Source organism: Urocampus carinirostris, chromosome 1 (genome assembly GCF_059441175.1).
Source record: "Urocampus carinirostris isolate Australia breed hairy pipefish chromosome 1, RoL_Ucar_1.0, whole genome shotgun sequence".
NCBI classification, from domain to species: domain Eukaryota; kingdom Metazoa; phylum Chordata; class Actinopteri; order Syngnathiformes; family Syngnathidae; genus Urocampus; species Urocampus carinirostris.
Genome location: NC_142349.1, coordinates 7,005,995 through 7,032,115, shown reverse-complemented (window position 1 = coordinate 7,032,115; position 26,121 = coordinate 7,005,995). Strand labels below are relative to the sequence as shown.

The window sequence follows — 26,121 nt, the reverse complement described above, 5'->3', positions numbered from 1 at the left end:
TGACACATTGCAGCCACGTTACTTATTGACAGGCTCCATATTACGTCACGGTTCACGTTTACGGATCCTTTATTATACATAGTAAAATATTATTTATGATGCATTACAGTACAGTGGCAATAATAAAATCCAGATAAAAGTAAAAAAAGTCAATTACAAGAGGATGTAAATAAAGTACTAAGTGGGTGGTGTGTGCCTCTTGTTGCTTTTACATTTTTATTGAAACAATTTATGTAAAAAAACAAAAGAAAACAATAAATGAGTTGACAATTTCACCTAAACTATAAAAATCGTCAGAAAAATGACCATAAATATGCTTTTTTGTTTTCAATTGTCAATCAGTACAATGAGTTCAGGTAAATTTCAGAATGACTGGACAATATGTTTTTACTCCAGTCAATCTGTAGATTTAACATTTCTTTGACACTATGATTCTCCTCAAGTGGCACGTGCAAGTACCAGAATTTCTTGGATGTGCTCAAATAAACTCTTCTTTTTCCATCTTTTTGGGGGGTTTTGTGTGGAGTTTGGACTGTACAGTACTTGAAACAGGCCTTTTCCTACTGTCATTATTTTCATGCTGCACCTATAAAACTCGGGGACGAGCATGACATCACTCTCCACACTCCCTCATCCGCTGCCCATTGCTGCCTTTAAATGTGTTTCAAGTTCAAAACAGCATTGTTAAAAGTAAGATAAAAGGAGATAGGCGGGGTGGATCTTTTTTATAAAGGGTCTTTGAACTCAGTTGGGCATTGTCAACACTTACCTAATGGAGAAAATATTATACTTTCAATTTTTACTGACACCTGAAACGAATCACCCCATCCTTTAAATATCACTCTCAAATCGAACACATCGTGCGATGTTTGGAATTTAGCTTCTCAGAAGAAAACAAGGTATGCAGAACGTCCACAAATAGCGGCTAATTGAAGGTGTGTATTCAAATGTTCACCACCCACGGTGTGGTGAACCCTAAATCAGGGGCATAGATTTGGCTTGGAGGGAGGGGACGTGTCCCCATGTATATCGAACTATCATTGTTTTGTCTTCACCAATATTATGTGATCATGTAAAAAATGAGCTGTGTGCCCACCAATACCAAGACCAAACCTAACTCTTTGCCCTAAATAAATATTAATAACATGTCAATTAATTTTAACTTGTAATACATTTTTAGTCAGTAAGCTGTGCTATTATTCATATAAATTAATATGTCCAAAAGTAATGTATAAAAATCGAGAGAAAGGTTATTAAAACACGTTATCATTATTATTATTATTCAAAATGTATTATATGTATGGGACAATTAAAATTACAATGTTACTTTAATATACTTCTGGAAAAAAAAACGTCCTCTAAAATTACTGGACTTTTTTCCTTATTAAACAAAAACATGCAGTTTATTGAATGAGTGGTAGGCAGTGAGAAAATGTGATGATAAACCAGGCAAGCGTAAGTGACTATATGTGACAGTGTTTATATGTGGCAACCCGGCAGAGATGAACCATGCTGGTTGCCAGTAGCTCCATCTGTCTGCTGCCCGGCAAGGCGGATATTTGCATTTTGCTGTGCATACTCTCTGCCCCATGCAGCACTGCGAGGTCCACGCCAACGCCAACTCTGCTGGTGGGAGCTATATTTACAAACAGCTGCTGTTGAAATGACTAAAGTGCCTTAAGAACGGAGCATAATCATATTTTGCCTTATCTGTGATTTCTTAAAAGTAAGATATTAACATGAGAAGGATAAATATTCAGGTAAAGTGAAAGAAAAGTGGAAAACAATGACAACTCTTGAATTGAAGAAGGAAACGATTGAGAAATATGGAAGTGGTGTACGGGTTTCTGCAATTAAAGCAGTGCTGGAAAGTACAGTGAATGGTTTAAAATGTAATATTTTTAGCTTTTTTTTACCAGTATATTCATTATTATTAATTACATTAATGAATAATTATCAATGCTTGGGTACATGCTCTATTAATAGTCTGAATTTCTTTTATTATGTGGCTATTTTAAAGCAGTTTTAGGGGATTGCCTACTGTATATGTGATGCGGGTTTATATGCGAGTATATATACTTTAAGTTGTTTTGGTTTTGCTGTTCATTTCGTTTTTGGGGAAACTATTTTTGCTTTAAATTATCCAATCCATCAGTGGATACATTTGAAAAGTGGAATTTTTTTTTCTTGTATGGGTCGCAGCTTGTCATTTGGGCGGAATGGTGGGGGCTCAACGCAGACCAGTTGAGTGCCAGTTATTTTGATAACATATGAGAAGGCATTCAATTTTATTTCACCATTTTTATTCACAGTGCCAGAGAGAAATGTTAAAAATGGAGAAAACAGAAAGTAATCATGAAAAACATTAATAAACACAGAAATTGCTTGACAAGGGAAACAATTCTTTGGAGTATCTGATGATGAATTGGATTTTGGTGGACAATAAAAAAATATGTTGTAAATTTTATGTCGATATGGTGTCCAAAGCTTACGTTGTCAATAGATTATTTTGATCATGGATGCACACATTCTACGCCTGAGGTGAGAAAAAGTGAAATTACTTTTATACTGATTTTCTATCAAAAATAATAGGTTTCCTTTATACAAGATTACGCGTTATACATGATTAAATACGGTACTTGTCATATTGCATGTGTGACAGATCAAACAAAAGCAAAAAACATATTCGTAATATAATATACTTTATTAATTAATCTACAGTATATTAATACACATTTTTATGTCAATAAACATCTGATACAAGCATACATATTCTTAGCAATCCTTATTACTTATTCAAATACATACCGTGAACAGGAAGAAAAAACATCAAATTTACAAAGAAGCCCACAACAACACACAGTTAAGTTATAGTTTTACTGTTTACAAATGCAATATCCGTCATATAAACTAAAAAAAAATAATGATAATAATCAATAAATGAACAAAGCTTACTTCTTACTGTATATACCCATTCTATTTTCCCTCCGAGGAATAGCTTTGCTTTTTGGCACTTTGCTCTGTCCTTTTTTGCTCAACTCCAATGAATTTCCTTCTGTCACTATAGCAATCGTTTGGCTATGAGCTTGCTCACAAAGGAAAAACCAGGAACCCAGAGAAAGTGGAGTATTTCCAGCCTCCCATCAGGTTACCCCTCTCGAGACGGAGGTAGGCCTTATCCCCTTTCTCCATGATGACCAAACCTGCGTTTGTAGCTGCTTCCCTGGTCACGTCCTGGTCGCCGGCAAAAGCCGAAATCATTGGCCACCCATTTACCATCAAGCTGACCTGGGAGAAATTGTGCTAGGCTTTACTAGCCTGATCTTCTATTGTTGCATTCCGTAAACTGTGCAAGTGTGAGTAAACTTACTTGAATGGTTTGCCTGTTATAGGCTTTCACAACATGGAAGTTGAAGCTGTAAACGCCTCTTCTCGGCGCAAGGAACACACTGCTCTCCTGATCGAAGTGACCTCCCACATTCACCAAGATCTTGACAATGTGGATAAAAAGATGAAAACTGCTTTGTGGACACAACTTACACAGTATTACATAAATTCAGTGATAACTTCAACTTGTATTATTTTTCCCTAACTTGTTAAGCAAAAAAATATTATAACTTGAAAAAATTGAATTGTTCTATACGCAAACCAATAATAAAGCAGAGACTATTTTAGGACACGGCACGCCACCTTCCCCCTGAGGGCGCCAAGACACTCTTGAGCCCAATCTCCACACCCGTGTCCCGAATTATCCCAAGGCTTTATATTGACTCTGGTTTGGCGATTGCTTTTCCAGTTCCGTCTCTATTTCTGTTTTTTTGGACATTGTAAGGTTTTGTTTGGACATGACATTTGTTTTGAGAATCCTCGTTTGTATATTACTTTGTTCCTTGCATTTTGGTTACGGGTTTGGTCTTTGTTTTTGGTTTGAATTTTGTTAGGTTAGATTTTGTTTTGACATGATTTTTGGTTTTGTGACCCCTTGTTGGTTTGTTACTTTGTCCCTGGTTTTATTAATTACGCTAATTTTTTTTTTGAAAACTCCTGCCTCAGCTCCCGCTTCCCTTTACTCGGGTCCATCTGAAAAATGTTACAGTCTATATGTAAATTCATCAATTAAAATTAATATATTCATTCTCTGGTTACATTTTCAGGAAAAAAGATGCGAATGCTTCAACAATTTATCTAAAATAGTGTACTGTATGTTTATTAAACACCAATTAATGACTAAGGCTAAGAACCATCCCAAGGCATAAGCGAGCTAAGCGGCTGCTTAGGGCTCTGCAACCACTAGGGGGCCCTCAAGAGTGGTTAACTTTTTGGCCGCCAACATTGTCCCCATTCTCACTTTGTGCGTCCACTCAAAAATACTTCTACAGAAGTACAACAAAAATACTACAAATACTATGCAATAACTACAAAACTAAATATCAAATATAGTGCCTAAAACACGATCCTCATACATCATTTTGCTTTAATTCTGAAAATCAAAAAATAGTATAGATTTACTACAAAAATACTACTACAGTAATACTATATTACGAAATACTACATGTACTCCAAAAATACTACAAAAATATAACTACAGTAATATTACAAAAATACTAAAGAAATATGACAAAAATATTACAATGGCATTACTACAAAAAATCTACAAAAATACTACTAAAATACTGCTTTGGAAATACATAAGTTTTACTTCTACTGAAAAACAAAAAAATATAAATGCATAATACTCTATTATAAAAACTAATACAACAGAGATAGTACAAAAATATTAAAAAAAATAATTTACATTGATACTAAAAATACTATAATCATAAATCTACTGTAATAATACAAAAATTCTACAAAAATACAAAATCTACTTTTGAAATACAGCAAAAGTCCTACAAAAATACTAAAAAATGTTACTATGGAATTAATGCATAAAAATTACTTCAGAAATACTACAAAAATAGTACAAAAATAAAATTACTGTAACACTAAAAAAACTACAGAACTTCAATAAAAATCAGATTTAAAAAAAAAAAAACCTAACTAAAAAACAGACAGTAATACTTCAAAACTAAATAACAAATGAAGTTCTTAAGAAAGGGACATTATATACTATTTTGCTCTAATTGTGGTCGTTTCGGAACAAATTTGATAAAACTAATCTATTTCAAAAGAAGTATAACATGTCACATACAGCCCAGGATTCCAAGTAGCTGCCCACCCCTGGAGTAGAACATGGAATGAGTTCTAGTTTGGATACAAATGATCAAGTAATAGGTGACCCCAAATCTAATTTTGTTTAAGGCCCCATGAAGTCTTATGCCGGTCCTGCTAAGGCTACAGGTTCCCTAAAACAAGGACATAGAGGCCCAGAGACAATTTCTTCCTCAGGCTCATGACCACCACAAACAAGTGTACAAGTAGATTTATTTGTGATTTTCTTTCTCCACTAATGTTATTGCACTACTTTTTATTGCACTATTGTTATGGTCTTATAACTTGGGCCAGTCTCCAAGCACTACGATGTTAATATTTTGTTTTGCCTATTTATAGTCTTTTATCTTATTTTTCTCTTTGAAGTTTTTATTTTATGTTTCCTCTGGAGTGCAATGTCTAATCTCATTGCATACAATAGTTCACCACATTGATAAAAATGTCAAAAAACACTATTCTATTCTATTCTATCCTATCCTACAGTCATGCATAGTCTTTTACTGTTGATCAGGGTTGTCCACACATTATGATATTTGTTCTCTGAGCACACATGCACAGTACATATGTGATCAATACCTACATTTAACCAAAAGCCATTAAAACACTGTCACTGAAAATTATTTACCAAATATTGCAAATAAAATCAATGTAGTATTTCAAGGTTACCAGCAAAAAACAGTTTTCAATAACGTATTTAACCAAGATAAATATAATGTCTGTTTTATGGTGGACCATGTCTAACCAACAAGTCTAAGTTTGTTGCTTAAAGGGACATTGTATATTATTAATTCCAATAAAAATAAAGCAATAATAGAATACTTTATGTATATTTTTATTCATGACAGTTTAATGTATTTATTTGATTATTTTATTTTATTTGTTTCAAAACCAATTGAATGAAATGGTCCCTTTATACACAAATAGACAATGAAACACGTGCAGGTAAATGCAAACAAGAAAATATGGATTGGTCTATGTTTATCTTTGTCATTTCCGTAGTGCAGTGGTCAGCACATTCCCCTAACACGCGAAAGGTTCCTCGGTTTGAGACCAGGTGGAAACATATGTTGGCCTTGAGAGGAATGGATGCCATTAGGCGATACATGCCCAGGACACACTACAGGAAATGGTGCCCCTAGCAGTTAAGATATCCAACCAATCATTCCCAAGATATTGGATTTGAGACTCTATCTATATATGGGAAAAGATAGATACATCATTTAGCTTTTTTTCCCTTTTTCTCAAGCATTTTTTTTCAAACCAATGCGGCATACGACTCAAAAAGTTTGGCCACCTTCAACACCAAACACCAACTTTCAAATGTTCGCTTTACTGTCATGTTCCCACCCAAACTTCCAAACTTGCATTCTTACGTTATCGAAATAGATGATCATCGTGCGGTTGCTCATGTCCGTAGGCTCGTGGTTGGTCTGGCGACTGGCAGAGAACGCGACTCGCCCGCTGCCCGAGCGAACAGACATGCCCAGGGCGTTCCCGGCAGGTTCAGACGATGGTGTGGAGTCGCACACAACCAAACATTTTCCCTCCAGGATGATGGGCTCCGTGTCATTCTGCCCATTGGCCAACTGTGGCCCCCACAATAGTAGCAGAGCCAACAGAGTGGTAAGATCACAAGCACGCATGACTTTTTCTCGTTATGGTTAGCCGATTGCTGTCGGTCACTCTTCAGACTTGTCCATTCCTTGCTGTGGTTAAAAGTTCTTGTAAGTCAGTCCAAAGTCCCAAATCGTCCTAGTTTTAGAAGACGTCAGCAGAAAAATGACAATGACCTCTGGTCCCGTCAAGTTCCTCAGAAAATATAAAAAATCTGACAGTGATGTTGCAGAGTATCTGGGGATGGGAAAGATTTGACAAGATGAGCGCAGAGGATGGTTTGAAAGATGCATAAATTGAGAAAAAAACACTAGCAGAAGGATGCAAGACAAAAGTGGGTAGCAGAAAAAAAGAGAGGAGGTGGAGGATCAACTCCACTGTGTGACCATCTGTCTTCTACACGTTGCTCCTTCCCACCTAGCGTCGTCTGCTCAACATGCATTTCCTCGCTCACTTGTGCACTTGTTCACACCGCAAAGCTAAATGTGGACCAGTTTCGTTTATTCCCCGACTCTATAATTAAACTGTGTGACTGTTCAAAGTATTTGTTAAAGTTGGAGGACTCTCACAGGTTGAAGCACTTGAACAATCTAACCAGATGCACATGATTCAACTGAAATGTTTTGATGTCGTCAAATCTAAAATAAGAAGTTACCTTTATCCTTATAGGAAATAGTGACTCCAGAGCTTGGAAAATGTTTCTTTCTTCTTGTTTGTCAGGTTCCACACGAGAGTCAGATATGAGCCAAGACAGATATGTGATCATCTCTCTTTTCGTTCTCCCTCACTTTCTTTATCTGGCTTTGCCACCCCCACTACACCGCCGCCTCTCTCATTCTCAATGTTACATCCGCCCACTACCACAGTGAAATTTAAAAAATATCGAAGTAATCTAGTGCCTAAACCGTTTCACTTGATCATCCAAGTGAATGTTTTAGTGCTTTGACTTAAAAGCTTTCTCAAAAAGTGTTAATGTCTAGTTTTGTGTCCACCATATTATTTGTACTTGGCAGTATTTATCGGAACTCACAGGGGTGTCAGACCCAAATGCAGGAAATCCAGTAACAAGGAAGGCGGGCATGTGCTCATAAAATATATCCACCACCTGTTTTCTCGTACCCCTAATCCTCGCCAGTGTGCTGGAGCCCACCTCAACTATCTTCGGGCAGTTGACACCCGGGACTGGTTAACAGCCAGTCACAGGGCAGAAGGAGACATACAACCATGCACACGCTCATTTATGCCTATGGACAACTTGGACCTGACAATTAACCAGACATGCATGTATCTGGAATATGAGAGGAAACCAAAGTGCCCGTAGGAAACCCATGCATGCATGGGGAGAACATGCAAACTCTGCACAGAGAGCAGGTAGCTGAATTTGAACCTGGGACCCCTGAACTGTGGGGCTCACGTGCCAACCACTCAACCGCCCTATTAAACATATATTTTAAATTATTTATGCTTTAACATTTGTTTACATTTGTAGTTATCAATCACTTAATATAATATGCCTGTTGGGTATATGAAAGGTTAAAATTGTATTCCGTTGTTTTTTTTTTTTTTGATTTGCAAGCTGGGGCCGCTGTTCGTCAATGCATAGGTCCCGCTCATCTGTGAAGAGCGGGACGATGCTTTACATCGACAAACAACAGTGACCAGATGATGAAGGTGCTGTATCTGAGTCAGATCAGGAGGCTTCGCCTTCCATTGGTAACCATGAAAACCAGTGCTATATGTTTCACGTAAGGGGGCAGATCCCTACCCCAAATACTGGCCTGGAGAGGGATGGGCGTCACCAGGCTGGTCTCGCCAACTAGGTGGTTAAAGGATCAATGAACTGTGAATCATCATATATAGCTTAATAATAGGGAATTTAAAAATCATTTATAACAAACCCACAGTAAAAGAGTACATTGCTAGACAGTCGCTTACTTATTTGAATATTTATGTATTTATTTATCAATTCTTTTTTGACGTATTTATGGAGATATTTATGTATTTTTTGGGGGTGTTTTTTTAATGTAACTAATTTATTGAATTGTTAATTTATGCATTAATGCAACTTCAAATAAATAATCGATTCTTCTATTTTTAATTTACCATTTGATTATTTATTCATCTAGTTATTTACTCATTTGAATACATAAATAATTTGAATATAGATACAAAAATATACAAAACACGAAGTCCTTCACCAGTCAAAGAGCCTTTAACGTCACAAAGACTAAGGATGTAACGTCATCGCCACAAAGTTTGTTTTTCAAAAAAAAAAATATGAAAGCCTCACGTGATTTAATGCGTATTGTACAATATGAAACTCAAAATTTTGGAACAAAACAGTTTTCCAGACTGATCTAGGATCGCCAAATCACTGCCTGTCAATGCTGAGGTCCGGCTCGGGATGACAGACAGACAGACAGACAGACAGACAGACAGACAGACAGACAGACAGACAGACAGACTTTATGACGCTTCACACAGAAAAACTAAAGCGACCTGAAGGTGGATGTGGATGATATGAGTCAGATCAGGAGTGTTCTCCTGCTACTGGTAACAATGGAAACCATTACTATCAGTTTAATGTGGGGGAGCAAACCCAGATGACGCAGGCCGTTAAAGGAAACCATGAACCATGCTCTAGAGGAGAGGAGAGGAGGTGGACTCACTAACACAAGGTGGTGTATCCTTGGGCACAAAGATTTCCATCTGCTGCAGGGACGTCGAACTTTTGGAGTAGCGTGTGACGTCATCCACTCCGCTGTGGCTAAACTACAACAAAGCACCCCGAGGCCATCCTGTTAATCTGTTGATAAACAACAAAAGGATACTGCTGGAAGTGTGAATTTCCCTACTGGGATGAATAAAGTATCTATCTATCTAGCCATCTACCTATCTAATTAGAATTTAAAACACACATGAACACACACACAAGCATATATAAATGCAGACCATTCATCATTTACCATCTAACTCAAAAGAAATTTTCCTCCTCTGTGTTGTGGTAAAAGACGTGCGGCTTCCTCCTTCTACCTCCTTCACATTCAGAAGTCATTTCTGCTTCTTGCAAATAGCTTAAGAGCTTAACAAAATTTCCCTCTTTTTTCTGGCCAAATCTTTCACTATTTGCAGCTTGTAATCTGCAGAACTTGATTTTCTTTTCGGTGCCATTTTCTTCAGTTTCACTTTTGTACGTCGCTGACAAGCACACTTCGCACCACACCATTAATTGCATTGCACACTTGATCTGAGGCACTCAGCCCAAAGTAACCCCCAAATTGCGTAGCTTAGCCGAAACGCACAGTTCGGCGTTGAAGTACGCACAAAGTAAAGCTTCATGTTTACTTTGGCGGCAAATTAAAGCTTCGGGTTAATTTCTGACTCGTTTATCAAATCAAGTTAATCCTTCGGGTTTATATACCCGCGACTTGGGCCAGGTCAAGCTGAATTTTTTTAGGCCCGATCTTACCTTTAATCAGTGTCTGAAACTCGTGACAAAAAGCTACCGGACACCAGGCTGGGCAGGCAACTTTTTAGAGTTGTCTGCCAGGCCATAAAGTTGCCTGCCCCATTTTTCCTTACTTGAAACACAATAAGACGACTAATCGCAAAAAAAAAACCATTGTTGCAAAGTATTAAGGATTGATAATCAGAATATATAACAGAACAACACTTTAAAATTAAGTTTATTATAAATCTATTCATAACATTCATTGCGTGGATATGACATTGCTGTTTTCCATCTGCCATCAATATGTACCTGTATTTACTCATCTTGCTACGTCGTCTGCTACAAGCCACGTGAACTCCTATTTCCACGATTCTCTTAATGTACGTTTATGTTTTGTTGCGTCAGAAATTTTGTTAGCTTCTTTCGAATCTTTCTTTTAGGGCTGAGGTTTTGGCGTGATTCCTAAGCACTTATCGATTTTTCTTGTGTTCTCTGTGCGTCTACTTTGGGAAATGATATCTAAATGCTCAACCTTACAACGCTAGGGAGAGTCCGGAAGCACGAAGTCATTCGATGAAGGCTTCTGTTTAGCCGCTGAGTATGCAAATTGCCAAACGAACCAAAATTCCGAAATTTCCAAACCGGACAAAGATTTCAACATTGGAATAAAGCGAACAAAAGATTTTTTTTTTCTTTCTTGAAAAATTTGTCGGCCACCCGGGCGTAGACGTTTTACAAGTTGTATGCCTGACGTAAATGATGCATGCCCGGGCGTCCGGGCAGACGTTTTTTCAGACACTGTTTTAATACACACATACAAAAGGCAATTATCTTTACGGATGTCTTTATTTTTGTTTAAAAAAAACATATTATACAGCTAAATTATACAGTACATGTTGCCAAAAAGAATTGTTGGACAAACAAAATCTTTGTTTAACCAATCAATTGATTAGTACTTGTTTGTCAATAATAACTACATTGAATACAAGAATAAAATTGTAATGAGCACCATTATAATGACTTATGGGTTGTGCAGAATGTGTATGTATTTATTGCTGTATTCATTATGCGAGAACTAATATCTGGATCTGCACTTTAGGGGACACCCTAAACTGTTTGCCAACCAGCCGCAGGGCACACAGAGAAAGACAACTCATTCACACCAGGACAATTTGAACCCGCCAATAAACCTGAAATGCATGTTTTTGAAATAAGGGAGGAAATCGGAGTGCCCGGAGGAAACCCGCGCAAGCACAGGGAGAACATACAAACTCCGCACAGGAAGGCTGGTAGTTGGATTTGAACTCTGGTTTTTATCATCCCTGCTTAACACAACATTTTCCAATCACAGAAAATCCATGAGCAGTTGAGCTGTGGCTTCTAAATAAACACCCAGCACAATACTCAAACTCTAGCCCGCTCTAACAGTGCAACTGCTGCCACCCTAACATTGTGTAATCGCCTTGAACTTCCCCATGGTCATTTCAGACTTTTACAATTGAAATATGGCTGCTGAGCTCTGATTTATAAAGTCCGAAGCCCAAGGACACTGGTTCTGTAAACGTTGTCCAGAAGGTGTGGACATGAGTGAGGTTGTTAGATGGTCCCACTTCAGAGAAGGTGATGGTGCCTGCATTATAGTCCAAAGCCACCCCAACTCGTTTGCCAGTCATTTTGTGTGCTAGGCGAGTTTTTTGGCGGTCGTGCCAAGCAGCCAGTTTCTTGTCATGTTGCTGGGTCAAACTCCATGAAACCTGAAGAAAACCCATTTGGTTAAAAAAAAGCAATCACAGAAGAAATATGCAGTAATTTCTCTCTGAATTCAAGTTATTTGATTTGATTTACAGGACTGTCTCAGAAAATTAGAATATTGTGATAAAGTTCTTTGTTTTCTGTAATGCAATTAAAAAAACAAAAATGTCATACATTCTGGATTCATTACACATCAACTGAACTATTTCAAGCCTTTTATTATTTTAATATTGCTGAATTTGGCTTACAGCTTAAGAAAACTCAAAAATCCTATCTCAAAATATTAGAATATCATGAAAAAGTATACAAGTAGGCTATTCAACTAAACACCTGAATCATCTAATTAACTCGAAACACCTTGCGAGGGTTTCCTGAGCCTTAAAAACACTCAGCTTGGTTCAGTAAACTAAATCACAAGTATGGGGAAGACTGCTGATCTGACTGCTGTCCAGAGGACCATCATTGATACCCTCCATCAGGAGGGTAAGACACAAAAAGAAATTTCTCAAAGAGCAGGCTGTTCACAGAGTGCAGTTTCAAAGCATATCCACAAAAAGTCTGTTGGAAGGGCAAAAATGTGGCCGGAAACGCTGCACAACCAAGAGAGATGACCGCAGCCTTAACAAAATTGTGAAGAATAGCCGCTTCCAGAATTTGGGGGAGCTTCAAAGACAGTGGGCTGAAGCTGGAGTCCAGGTATCAAAAGCCACAGTTCACAGACATGTCCGGGAAATGGGCTACAATAGCCGTATTCCCATGGTCAAGCCACTTCTGAACTCAAGACAACGGAAGAAGCGTCTGACTTGGGCTATGGAGAAGAAGCACTGGACAGTTGCAGAGTGGTCCAAAGTCCTCTTTTCAGACGAAAGCAAGTTTTGCATTTCATTTGGAAGTCAAGGCGCCAGAGTCTGGAGAAAGGCTGGAGAGGAGCAAAATCCAAGTTGCTTGAAATCCAGTGTGAAGTTCCCACAGTCAGCAATGGTTTGGGGAGCCATGTCAGCTGCTGGTGTTGGTCCACTGTGCTTCATCAAGTCCAGAGTAAATGCAACTGTGTACCAAGATATTTTAGAGCACTACATGCTTCCATCTGCTGAAAAGCTCTATGGAGATGAGGATTTCATTTTCCAGCATGAACTGGCACCTGCCCACAGTGCCAAAACCACCAGTAACTGGTGCACTGACCATGGCATCACTGTCCTTGATTGGCCTGCTAATTCCCCTGACCTGAACCCCATCGAGAATTTGTGGGGTATAGTTGAGAAGAAGATGAAAGACACCAGACCTACAAATGCAAATGAGCTGAAGGCCGCTATCGAAGCATCCTGGGCATCAATAACACCTCAGCAATGCCACAGGCTGATTGCCTCCATGCCACGCCGGATTGATGCAGTAATCCGTGCAAAAGGATTCCCAACCAAGTACTGAGTGCATCAATGGACATTTTCAAATGTTTGATTTAGTTTTGCTGTTATAAAATTATTTTTTTACTTGGTCTGAGGAAGTATTCTAATATTTTGAGATAGGATTTTTGAGTTTTTTTCAGCTGTAAGCCAAAATCAGCAATATTCAAATAATAAAAGGCTTGAAATAGTTCAGTTGATGTGTAATGAATCCAGAATGTATGACATTTTTGTTTTTTTAATTGCATTACAGAAAATAAAGAACTTTATCACAATATTCTAATTTTCTGAGACAGTCCTGTAGATGACCACTTACCAACAACATTTTGATAACTCATCAAAATTCTTCTGTTTTTAATACTGGAAAAATGCAAAGGATATTTTATGGGATGCTAGATCCTTACTTTGACTATTGTTGTCCACTGTTGTTCGTTGGTTTGACTTTTATATAATTGTGGCCATCGGCCAATGATGTTGCCTTTCTTTGATTTCCACTCCCCTTAAGGCTGATCTTTTTTTTGTAACTTGAAAATTTTATAAAAACAGGGGGTTCAGAGGAGGGCTTTAGGACAGGATGGAACTTTTCTTCTTTTAATTGACTTCAAATAAATGGCAGTAAAACCACAATTAAATCAAATTAATATTTTTAAGTGATTGGGTTGGATTAAATTACATTTTCAAGACGAATCTTAAAATGAGAATAATATTTCCAAAAAATAAAAGTTTTTATTTTTGTTTTGATGATAAAAAAACAAACATTTTCTGAAAGATGCATGCCGTCCCAATTTTTGGGACTAAAGGTCCAAGTTTTTACTCCATTTTACTGGAAAATCCGAATTTTATATTTTATTTCATTATAATCCTGTAAAGTGGGAGTCCACTAAGTAGAATTGGTATGACTTCTACAGTATAATGCAAGGACTTGCTCCCTTTCAGATTTAATTTCCCCCTATATTCCTTTCCGGCGCCTTCACTCTCAAGATGCTGGTCTACTAATGATCCCAAGAGCAAAGATGGGATCCGGAGGTTAGAGAGAGTTCTCCATTCGGGCCCCGGTGCTGTGGAATGCTCTGCCCTCTGAGATTTGATCTGCAACCTCAGAGGAACTGTTTACATCTAGGCTTGAAACACACCTATATTCTATAGCTATGAATGACATATATTGAATGTTGACAATGTCTGTGTATTGTTAGTTAATGCTACATACATTGCAACCTGGTCATCCATTTGATTTGATTTTTGATTGTATATTATACTTTAATTATGTTATCGCTATTGTTGTTATGGCTATACAAATAAACATGACTTGACTTGACTATGGTATATAAAAACAGCTATTAACAATGATGACTCCAAACATGATTTTATTCATGGTAATTTGAAATGCTGTTCCTTTAAACTGATTCCACTACATTGTGCATCTTAATTTGTATGACTAACTAGTAATAATATATATATATATATATAATGTTATCGTTTATTTTTATTTTTTATTGTTTGTTTGCAACACCCATTGCAGCCAAGTCATCCTGAAAGGGGAATTACCTCATGGAAACTCGTGGAGGTTTTAGATCAGATGGTGTAATAATCGTCTGTAGTTTGCAATAACCTGGTCTGTGCAGCTCTTTGGGACTCCTTGCGATTGAGGGATATTCAAATAAACATGACTTGACTATATAAAAACAGCTATTAACAATGATGACTCCAAACACGATTTTATTCATGGTCATTTGAAATGCTGTCCGATTTTTCCTTTAAACTGATTCCACTACATTGTGCATCTTAATTTGTATGACTAACTAGGTAACACACATACCATGTTATTGCCAAAGGAATTGCCCTCTTTCCCTTTCCGTCCAATACTCCTATAGCAGATGGCAATATCCCAGAATCCTTCAGCTTCTAATTCCCAATAGTGAGTCCCAGTTGAGAAACTCTGAACTGTGAGGACCTGCGGCCAGTGGTCGAAACGTTCTGGGTGCTCTCCGCAGGTTACACGTGTTTTAACCCTTGTGACCAATCGCAGATCGTCAGAGATGCTCAGAAGCTGATGAGATGTGTTGGTGTCCAGAGTCAGAGGACAGGTCACTGCGATCATAAAGAGGGGCGAAACTTTAGTTAATGGTTAGTATTTTTTAATGTTTATCAACCAGAACCAAACAATCAGCAACGTTTTGGTTCTCCTGATTTGCAATGATCGCAGCAAGGCTTTAGGGCTAGGACCTTAGCTTGGCCTTTTGGCTGAGAGTAAGTGTCCCGGCTCCTAGGCTTTGTAGCGTATTATGAACTGACCGATAACGGATAATGGATAATGAATAACGAAGATAGAACAATAACCCTTAAAAACCCCAAAAACCCCCCTGTCCTGATTTTGTGCAAACTTCCATTCCTCTCATTCCCAAAAAATGCAACTTATTAGATAAATGCAACACTCTAAATCAGTTTTTCCCAACCTTTTTTGAGCTAAAGCACAACTTTTTTCATTAAAAAAATCTCGAGGCACGCCATTCATTGAAAATATAAAAAAAAAAAATCCCAATACATGTTCCATGTTTATTTAAAAGCTTAAAGGGGCTGTCCGTAAATTGAAACTCTGTTACTCTTTGCCACCATCTCCTGGCCTAAAGTTATGATCGCAGCCTCAGTCAGCTCATTCTTAAAGTACACGCATTTCTTAGACGCACTTGAATAAACTCTTCTTTTTGTAGATTTGGGTTGGTGTTTGGGCTGTATTTGAAACAGGCCTCTTCTTACTTCTACAATTTTCATGCTACACTAACCCCAAAAAATGCCAGGACAATCATTAAAACACATTCTCCACCCCTTCCCCATTCTCTGTGCAATGTGTTGCACGTCCCGGAACAGTGGTGCTACAAGTAAGATAAAAGCAGATAGGCACAGTGGGAATAAAAGTATATATAGGCTTTATATACTTAATAGAGCAAATTTCTACTTTCAACTTTTTAAGGACACCTGAAACAACCACCCCAACTTTAAGTTATCATTTTGTCTAAATCGATAGGTTATTCATTTCCGTTAAAAGAATTGCTGTAATTTTGAACGTTACTACCTTTTTAACTTGTTTTTTTTTCAATCCAGTTTTTCCTAAAAAAAAAAGACGAAAATAGAATTTAAATGAGCCAAAATTATCAGCCAGGGGAACCAAAAAATGTTTCACAAAGTTCTCAAATTTATTTAGTTTTTTTAGTTGTAGTAAAATAAAAAATAATCTAAAACCAGCAAAATTATGTGCAATATTTCTACTTCATTTGATTGATTTTACTACTTTTCATAGTCTTGCAATCTTAAACAGCTTAACAAAATAAAATAAGTTATTTAACACATTTCCCTGTACTATATTATGAGCAGATACACTAATAAGTTTATAAAAATAAAAGCAAAAGTGTTCTGCTGCCACCAACAGATATGGATAAAGGTTGCAGTTAATCGGCTGATTGATGGTATAAGCAAAGAAAATGAACTATGACATGCTTTTTGCCAAGATAAAATAAGGAAATTTACTGCGGCACACTAGACAATGTGTCTAAAAGACCTGTAGTTGAACAACACTGCTCTAAAAAAATTTTTACACAATGTTTATGCCCATCTACTCACAGAGCTCCCGCTTCAGTTCACTGAGGCAGCGAAGAGTAGCAGTGATAAACTCCCGATACTTGGCCTCTATTTCTTCTAAAATGTGCTTCCTGTCCAGACTGACAGGTTCTGGCGTGAAAAGGGGACTGTTAAGTTCAGCTAATAACCTACAAAACAAAAGAGAAGACAGGTTTACCCTTATACCTAGCTCATCTACCCATCTTCTGTTGTGAATATTACTGCTCTAGAGGGTATAATGTTTGTGTTGATTATCACAATGTTAGACGCACTTACTTTGTGTCATCAGACTGAAAAGCCTGCAAGCGAAATAAAAATACCAGCAAAGTTATTAGTACCGTTGCTAAACTCCATATTTTAGAAAGATACCAACATTAGAGTTATTTAGCATCATGCTACTGTGAATATATTTGACTTATTGGAAAACAAAGGATTAGAATGTTAGGCTGATTACTTTGGGAACCACAACACTTAAACAAAATCTAATTCAAATTAGGGTGGTCCTTATACATAGGAACAATTTTAAGGATGTACATTTTGACAAGCTAAGGTCTGAATATGGTCTGAAACCATGAGGTAACACATCTAGTGAATTTTCAGATGGATCGAACATATTTAAGGGGTGCCCAACGCCAATTTGACCCGGGAATTAATATAAGCAATCAGAGATGTGCTTTTAAGAGGATTCTCTTTCAAAAGTGCAAGTGAAATGTGGGTTCAAAAGACTCACATAGGGTGTAACATTGAAAAAAAAACATGCCCTGAGAGCACAGAGCTGATTGCTTACAGTACCGGGCCAAATTGGACTTGGGGTACCTCTTAAATATGTTTGATATGTCTGATCGATGTAAAACTTTCTCATGGTTTCACACCATATTCAAGCCTTCGCTGAGGAAAACTTAAAAGTCTAAAATTAAGGATCACCCATTTTGGATGTTTACATTTCCACCATTTTTTCAAAATGATGGCAGTTGCCTTAGAGCAGGGGTTCCCAAAGTGGGCGGTACCGCCCCCCAATGGGGGCGGGGGGAAAGGCCTGGGGGCTGGTGAGGAAGAAGAAAGCAGTAGGGGCGCAGCAGTCCAAAGTCGAACTCAGAAGTTTAAACGTAGTGCGGTTGTGAAAACGCAAAGCACTGCGGTTCTTTCAAGGTTTTGTAGTGAGTGATGGAGTTTTGGCCAACTACAATTATTACTGTTCGAGTTTTAAAAGCGCCGAGCAATCAGAGGCAAGTTTTGATAATGGCACAAGCCAATAAACGTGATTCAAAGTTTGCAATCACCACACTATGCCACACCCAACGTGTGAGGTCATTGCGGACTCCGTAAACATAGTCCCAGAGTCAACAAACGAAAAGGAAACGAAGCTTGCACCAAAGAAGGGCGGTACATTACTTGTTTGTACCTATTTTGGTTTTGACTAAGCGGACGTGGAACTGAAGAAGACACCCGTTGCAAAATTTACTTTTGCGTAGTCGTTAGGTCCAGAGGAAACATAAGTATTTTGTACCAGCACCTTAAAAATATAACGGCATGTAAAAAGGATTACAAGTAAAAGACAAAGTAGGTGCATCTACAAGTGGACTGAGAGGTGAACAAAACTCCATCAAAGCAGCGCTTGCGCCCTTCACGCCGTACAAAAAAAATTCACAAAGGCACAAAAAAAATAACCAATGTAGTTACTCTAGCTAAAAATGTCTAGTGTCCAACCCCAAAACTGCATTATCGATTAGAGGTAACACTTTTTATCTATGCAAGTTAATAAGTGAAATGTTAAAATAAGAGCAATAAATAGTTGTAGCAGTAGTGTTAAAAAAATTAAGAAGGAATAGCTGGTTTGAATTAATACTTGAACACATTTCTTGCACTGATGAACATGCTGCAGTAGCACAGGGTAAATTTTATATTACACTTATTGCAGACATGTCATGTATACAGCCTTAAAAGTATGTGGATTTTTTTTTAGTGTGCAATGTTAACCTTTTTATGGTGTGCACTATTTATTTATTGTTGTGAATTACTTTGTTTGGGGTGGGTTATTTTAAGTGCGTACATTTCATCTTTTCTACTGTGCAAATGTTCCTGTTTTTTTAAGAGTTCATTTCCTTTCTTTCAAATGTTAATTATGTTAGAAGTTGACTTTGTTTGGTTATGAAGACATGTCAAAATAAATAATTGGAATGTTATCTTGTGATGCTTTCTTTTGAAAATTCTCCAAACCACTCTTTTAAGGTGGGTAGGTACTTCTATCAATTGAAGAATTGAAAAGTTAAAAAATGGTCAGGAGGGGGGCTGTTGCAGGGTGGGGGTTGAGGGGCGCTAGTAATACACTGGAGAGCCAAGGGGGCGCCAGCCTGCAAGAGTTTGGTAACAATTGCCTTAGAGTCATAAAAATATTGAAAATCAGTGGCTGAGCTTACCGAGATTAGCAGGAAGGGATCTGTCTCAGATAGCAGCGAGGTCAAATAGTGTCGGATGCTAGTGGTCTGGCTCACATCCTGGCTCACTTTGGAACAGTCTTTTTGCACACGCTCAATGAGTTGCTCTCGGTCCTTTTTAGTGAGCTCTAGCAGACCCTCAACCAGTTTCTCCACTTGGACCTTCAGATCTGTGCCTAGGCGCTCCACATGGGTATTTTCCTCCATCAGGCAGTCCTAGTGATAGATTTGAGTATTTACTCTTATGTGAGTGCAAAACAGATTTCACGTGATGCCAGTTCCTTATTTTGACTCCCTGTAGTTGGTTTTATTGACTATTGCATCGTTGTCAGTATCGCCCAATCATGTTGCTCTTCTTTGATTCCTACACCCCGTAGGGCTGATCTATTTTTTGTAATCTTGAAGATTTTGTCAAAAGAAGCGGCTCGGAGCAGGGCCTTTAGAAGTGATGGAATTCTCTTATCTGAAATTTCCTCTCCCGGTTCTTCTTGCAAATGTTGAGCGTCTACTAAAGTTTAAACATAACATTGATCATTACTCACTTCAATGGTGGAATCAATGTTGGCATACTCGTTGATTATTTCCTCTCCAGTCTTTACTTTTTCCTCTGACTTTCCAAGCAGGGTCTGGAGAATTTCCTACAAAACCAGCACACATCTTTGAACAACATTCATTTTCAAGTCAATAAAATACCCATAGACTAACCTTTAGATCCTCTTCCACCTGTCTTAGCCCCTTGACTTGATGCTGAAGGTGGCTTCCCTCCAGTAGGCAGTCACTGCACACATACACTCCCTCATCGGTGCAGTAGTAGCGCAATATCTCTGTGTGAGCCGGGCACTTTCGCTGAGTCAGGTCGCCGAGGGGGTTCACCAACAAATGACTGCTAAATGCTGGCCTTTCCACGTGGTGCCGTAGGTGTTCTGCACACAGCGACACTTCGCACCGCAGGCATGTTTTGATGGCCAAATGCACGAGGCCTTCGTCCGCCTCTGGGGAGCAGCAGTCGCAGAAGACTTCGCCGTGCTCCTCCACGCACTGAGGGCATGTAAAATGACTTTTGCCCTCCTCACAGGCAGTCCAAACCTCACGCATGCAAGTAGGACAGAAGCTGTGACCGCAGGGAAGTGGGTGAGAATGGCTAAAGTTATCTCTGCAAATGGAGCAGGTAGACTCTTCTGTCGTGGAAGCCATTGAGAGGGGATGTGCCTATAAAGTACTACAACACATTGAGTCACAGTATTGCTATATTATTAACCAAACAAAAATAAATGGTTATGTTGCATATGAATCATTGACAAAGGTACAGGTAAGCCCAAGCCTGAAAAATCCAACGCAACCTAACGCAGCCCCGCAGGAATTAAAGCACAGTCAAGCCCAAGCTGGACTAATTAACTTAATTTGCAAGCCCAAGCCCAAAGCAACCCCAAATTTTATATTTTGTTTGTGACGACTCGGGAGGAGGGAAGGTGATTAATAATATAAGATTAAAGCCTGTCCTTTGTAACAAAATCCAAGTTAAACAAGACTGTATGAACATTAGCATATTTCACATTTCTGTGTCTGCAAAGGTCCCATTAACCGACAATTTTTTTTTTTAGAATTGATGGGAACATTTTAAGGCCCTCCGTTATTTTGACAAGTTGAAAATTGGGCCATATACCACAGCAGCAGTACATCCTCAAGGATCTAGTGCGGCACTTTGAGAGAGTGAGGCATAGAGACAAATAAGAACAGCAATTGCCAGTCAAATGTGTTTTTTATTTATTTATTCATTTATTTATCTTTTTGTATACACACTATTAGGGTCTGGTGCGCCTCCTCACCAGAGGGCACATGAGGTCGGGTCATTTTCCTCTTCACCACCACACCATGGTTACTTGTTATTTTTTCTGGTTTCTTTGTTACTTTTCTCCCTGCATTTTCCATTTTTAGTTTCAGTTTTTTGTTTGTTTGGAAAGGTCATTGTTTTGTGAAGCAATTATATTCAATAGCTATATTTGTCATTGAGATTATGACATGCATTTCAAAAACGTGACCACACAAAAAAATCTGTTCTTTCTTTAATGACGTACTGTAAATTGGAGAGTAATATAAGGGAAATCATAGCAATACATGTAGTATGCTACTTTAAACCATACTATAAACAACGCCAAAGTTAAGCAATTGTTGTGACTGACTGGCCTACTCCCAAAACAGTAACTTCCCAAAATTTTGCAAATGTTTCCACTCTTTGTCCGCATAATGAAAGATGACAACTTGGATACTAGCATTACCTAATATTAGTATCTGAAATAACCTCTGCCCGGACGCCCGGGGCGTGTATCTTTTATGTCGGGCGTACAACTTACAAAACGTCTCTGCGCGGGTGGCCGACAACTTTTTCAAGAAGAAAAAAAAAAGGAATAAAAAAAACGATTTTTTTTTTCCAAATCAAACGTTTGCTTTATTTTGATTTCAAAATCTTCGTCCGATTTGGAAATTTCGGAATTTTGGATTGTTTGGCAATTTGCATAATAGGCAGCCTGCATCGAATAACTTCGTGCTTCCGGACTTTTCCGAGCGTTATAAGGTCGCTCATTTGCATATCATTTCCCAAAGTAGACGCACAGAGAACACAAGAAAAATGGATAAGTGGTTGGGAATCAAGCCAAAACCTCAGCCTCAGAAGAAAGATTCAAAAGAAGCTAACAAAATGTATGAGCTACAAAATGTAAACGTACATTAAAAGAATCGTGGAAAGAGGAGTTCACGTGGTTTGTAGCAGACGACGCAACGCAAACATTGCATGAATGAAGATGAGTAAATACAGGTACATACTGATGGCAGATGGAAAACCGTGATGTCGTATACATGCAATGAATGTTATAAGTAGATTTATAATAATTTTAAAGTGTTGTTCTGTTATATATTCTGATTATCAATACTTAATACTTTGCAACAATGTTTTTTTTTGCAATTAGTCGTCTTATTGTGTTTCAAGTTGTGAAAAATGGGGCAAGCAACTTGTCTGCCCTGGTGTTCGGTAACCTTTTGTCATGAGTTGCAGACACTGCTAATCTGAAAATAGGATTTAAAACGTGAACTTTACCTGTAAGTGGTCAAATTCTTGGATTAGAACATTACTTACACAATGCAATTCTGTTGCAGACCCGGGGATTGGTACATGGCAAATATGTTGGCCTGGAAAAATTTGAACGGGCCTAAATATTTCCAAAAAGTGTTTCATATAGAGCAGGTCTGCCATTGTTTGCCTCAGCAGTTGTGTTAAGAACAACATATTGGCATATAATAATGGTAATACCATACCTTTTATGTATCTCAATAAGTGGGCAGTCATTCAATCTGAGTTGGCAATGCACAATAAGCCCACACATAACTTTGCCACTGAGGCATGCTCTTTGAATCATTTTGATAGTTGGGGACATTTTTGGTCCTGTTGTATAAACAATTTACTGTATATCAAATGAAGGAGTAGAAGTAAACAGTCATTAGAATCTCAAATTCTACATCCCTGAGAAATCAGTGTTTGCCAAGAGCATTATTACTTAGTTCGCTGCTGATTAATTAGCAATTGAGGATCTTTTTGCGAAACTAAAAGCAATTAATGGACAATTTCACAGAGTTTGAAAATGAAATACACAACATTTCTTGTTGGAAGCCTCTGATATTAGAAGTAAGACCAGCACATCATTGGAAAGCACTGCATAATTTCCATGCATTCCAACAAATAGGTATTGACACGCTAAAAATGGTTGAGCCTCGAGTGCTTGACTGCAACAAAGAGATCAGGAGATCATCCTTGACAGCTTGTTTACCTGATTTACTCTCAGCTGTCGAATTATCAAGTACCAACTCATTCATTTTCACATTATATAAATGTAATGTATTCATTAATAAAATGATTGGGGCATATTATACAGAAAATAATCATTCTCACCTGTAGAATTGGGGGTTTTTGCAGTCAGTGGCCATAGAGAAGCTCGAGGTGCTAACTATGCTGATCCATGCACGGATAATCCCTATGGATTCACCTAGCTCCTTTAAAGCCTGGTTTAACTGCTGCAATAAGTCAAGTGCGGTCACGTGATAGCGAGATGGGAGGAGGCCCAAGAACATATAAGCAAGGAATTAATGTATGTTTTCATTATCATTATTTATACGGTATTCACCAAAAAATGTAGACTTTAAGATGCTAGATCAGACATGTCAAACATGGCCCATGGGGGGGGGGGGGTGTGATCAGGCCCATTGAAGGATTTAATCGGGCCCGTCATAAATTTCAGAGTTTTTTTTTGGTTTGAACAAATTTATTGACACTAAAAACAGAAAACAATCATGACAATCTCAACAGCAATTAAGCACATTCACAATATTATATTCCAATATTACGTTTTTAACAGCAAACACAAAGTGAGGTTTGAACAAACCTTCTCGAAAATCAAACATATTCACAATTTCATTATATAACATCTTTGTTAGTGTCAATAGATCCGTCCAGGCCAAAGTCGATTGTCCTCGGTCTGAACAAATCCACTGACACCAACAGCAGCAAAACACAGCCATCAAGCATATTCACATTTTTTTTTATATTTGACAATATGACGTGACGATATGACGTTTTAACATTTTTTCCTGACATTTTCAACATCAATTAAACAATTTCAGAGTTATTTTCTTTTAACAGTAGTTAACCAGCGTGTAAAAGGCAATACTATTGTGCAAGGGCATAGCTCTGCCATCCCACCCTCCCAAGCAGCATTCTTCCAGTCCTCTGTGTGGGTCCTTTCCCTTCTGCGTGGGTCCTCTCCCTTCTGGGTTCCACAACCCAGGCCGTTGCTGCCGGGACTCCCACAGTGTAGCTCCGGCTCCCCCCTCCGGGTGGGTGCAGACGAGTCTTCTTTATGGCTGCGTCCTAGGCCCGCCGCTCGCAGATTTTATGGTATCTGCAGCCATTTGGAGCACAGCCACGGGGGGGATCTGCCTGCACCTCCATACCAGCAGGTTTCTGGAGGTCCAGATGGCGTCCTTGATGGCAGCGAGAGTGAGCCAGTCCCTGGCAAAGTCGTTCCGATGCCTCCTCGACTGACTCACCCCGTAAAGCACGTACTGTGCATCAGGGACCTCTCCTGCTGGCAAGTCCGGGAACTTTCCTAGTTGTTCGGCCATTGTCCACAAGACCTTGGCAGCGCTGCACTCACAAAAAAGGTGCCTCACCGACTCCTGGGCGCCACAGCCAGGTCGAGGGCACGTCGAAGTCGCTGACATTCCTCGGTGGTGCATTACAGCTCTGACTGGGAGAACTTCATGAGCCACCATCCATGACAAGTCTCGTAGTCTGTTTGGGAGGGCAGGATGATTGACGTTGCTCCAAACCGTTGTGGATTCGCCAAACGCAAGCCCCCGCACAGGGCTTACTGTAGCTCGCTCTTGCACAATAGCAATAAGGGCCCTGTGGTTTTGTAAAGTGTGACATTCTTGTGTTTCCAAATCAAACTTCTTCAAAAAATCCCGGATAAAGAGATGTGTTGGTGGCAAGTTAAACGAAACTGGAATCAAACGATTGTCTGGTACAAGCTTTAGCTTCCGCAAATATGAGCCCATCCAAAAACGGGTCATTGCTTGACTTTTCGGGTTGTTGGGTGGGCCCACAGCGTTTTGGAAGTGGAGAGAGACATATTTGCTTCCCAGGAAAAGCTGGAGGTCAGGCACTCCTTTCCCCCCTTTTTCCTTTTTCTTTTTCATTGTATCTCTTTTTATCCTTTCCCACTTTGAGCCCCAGACAAAGCGAAAGATGGCTCGGTCCATTTGTAACAGCACGTTTCTTTTAGGCATAAAAATTAAACTGATTGACAAAAGCATTGGGAGGATGATCGCTTTGATGATTAGGACCTTCCCCTCTATTGTCAGTTTTCTTAGTGACCAAAAAACAAGTTTTTGCTTAACTTTCCTTGTCACGTCATCCCAGTTGGTCTCGCCTCCTCCATCCGCATTGAATTTTATCCCTAGGATTTTCTGGTCTGTCTTTAACACTGTCAGCGGGAGTCCTGCCTTTTCTGTCTCTTTCCACATTCCATAAAACTTCACTTGTGATTTTTCTCTATTTAGCCTTGACCCAGACGCCCTCCCAAACAGGTCAGTCAAGTCAAGGGCTCTTTCAACAGATGCGCGGTCAGTACACAAAATATTAAAATCATCCATGTACAAAACACACTTGGTAATTTGTCCCCCACTTCCTGGGATATTGATGCCTTCGACAAATCTATCTTTTCTTAACATTTGTGCCAAAGGTTCAATGCAAAGAACATAGAGAAGGGGAGACATAGGGCAACCTTGACGTACACCGCAGTTGATCTCGATTGCTTCCGATAAATTCCCGTTAATCATGAATTTGCTGTAGATGTCTCGGTATGGCAGTCCTACCCAATTGATGTATTTTTGGGGAAAACCACATTTTTGCAATACCCTGAAGAGGTATTGGTGTGAGACTCGATCAAAGGCTTTTTCAAAGTCTAGGTTTAGGACCGCTAGTCGCATGTTTCTGTCTCTTGCATAACAAATGGTGTCACGGATCAGCATGAGACTGTCGCTGATCTTCCTTCCCACAATGGCACAGGTTTGGTCTGGATCAACCAAGTCTCCCAAG

At 38.7% G+C, this 26,121-nt stretch overlaps 2 protein-coding genes across 4 annotated transcripts; both read right to left on the bottom strand.

Moving 5' to 3' along the window:
* Window positions 1-2,683: 2,683 nt before the first annotated feature.
* Window positions 2,684-7,620, bottom strand: cbln12 (cerebellin 12). Its single transcript, XM_088351717.1, has 4 exons — window positions 7,481-7,620; window positions 6,585-7,062; window positions 3,371-3,490; window positions 2,684-3,288 (listed from the first exon to the last, which is right to left on the bottom strand). The coding sequence occupies exons 2-4, from the start codon at window positions 6,852-6,854 to the stop codon at window positions 3,091-3,093; spliced, it is 588 nt and encodes a 195-aa protein (XP_088207843.1). The 5' UTR covers window positions 6,855-7,062; window positions 7,481-7,620; the 3' UTR covers window positions 2,684-3,090.
* Window positions 7,621-11,103: 3,483 nt separating this feature from the next.
* Window positions 11,104-23,593, bottom strand: trim110 (tripartite motif containing 110). 3 transcript variants are annotated; one of them, XM_088351594.1, is made up of 9 exons: window positions 23,416-23,593; window positions 22,606-22,658; window positions 20,181-20,694; window positions 20,018-20,113; window positions 19,458-19,691; window positions 17,317-17,339; window positions 17,044-17,189; window positions 15,245-15,516; window positions 11,104-12,030 (listed from the first exon to the last, which is right to left on the bottom strand). In XM_088351594.1, the coding sequence occupies exons 3-9, from the start codon at window positions 20,667-20,669 to the stop codon at window positions 11,761-11,763; spliced, it is 1,530 nt and encodes a 509-aa protein (XP_088207720.1). In that variant the 5' UTR covers window positions 20,670-20,694; window positions 22,606-22,658; window positions 23,416-23,593; the 3' UTR covers window positions 11,104-11,760. The 3 variants fall into 3 exon arrangements, with proteins under 3 accessions (XP_088207720.1, XP_088207573.1, XP_088207651.1); XM_088351447.1 differs by lacking the exon at window positions 22,606-22,658 and having other exon boundaries at window positions 23,416-23,587; XM_088351525.1 differs by lacking the exon at window positions 22,606-22,658 and having other exon boundaries at window positions 20,181-20,684; window positions 23,416-23,518.
* Between the last annotated feature and the right edge of the window lie 2,528 nt (window positions 23,594-26,121).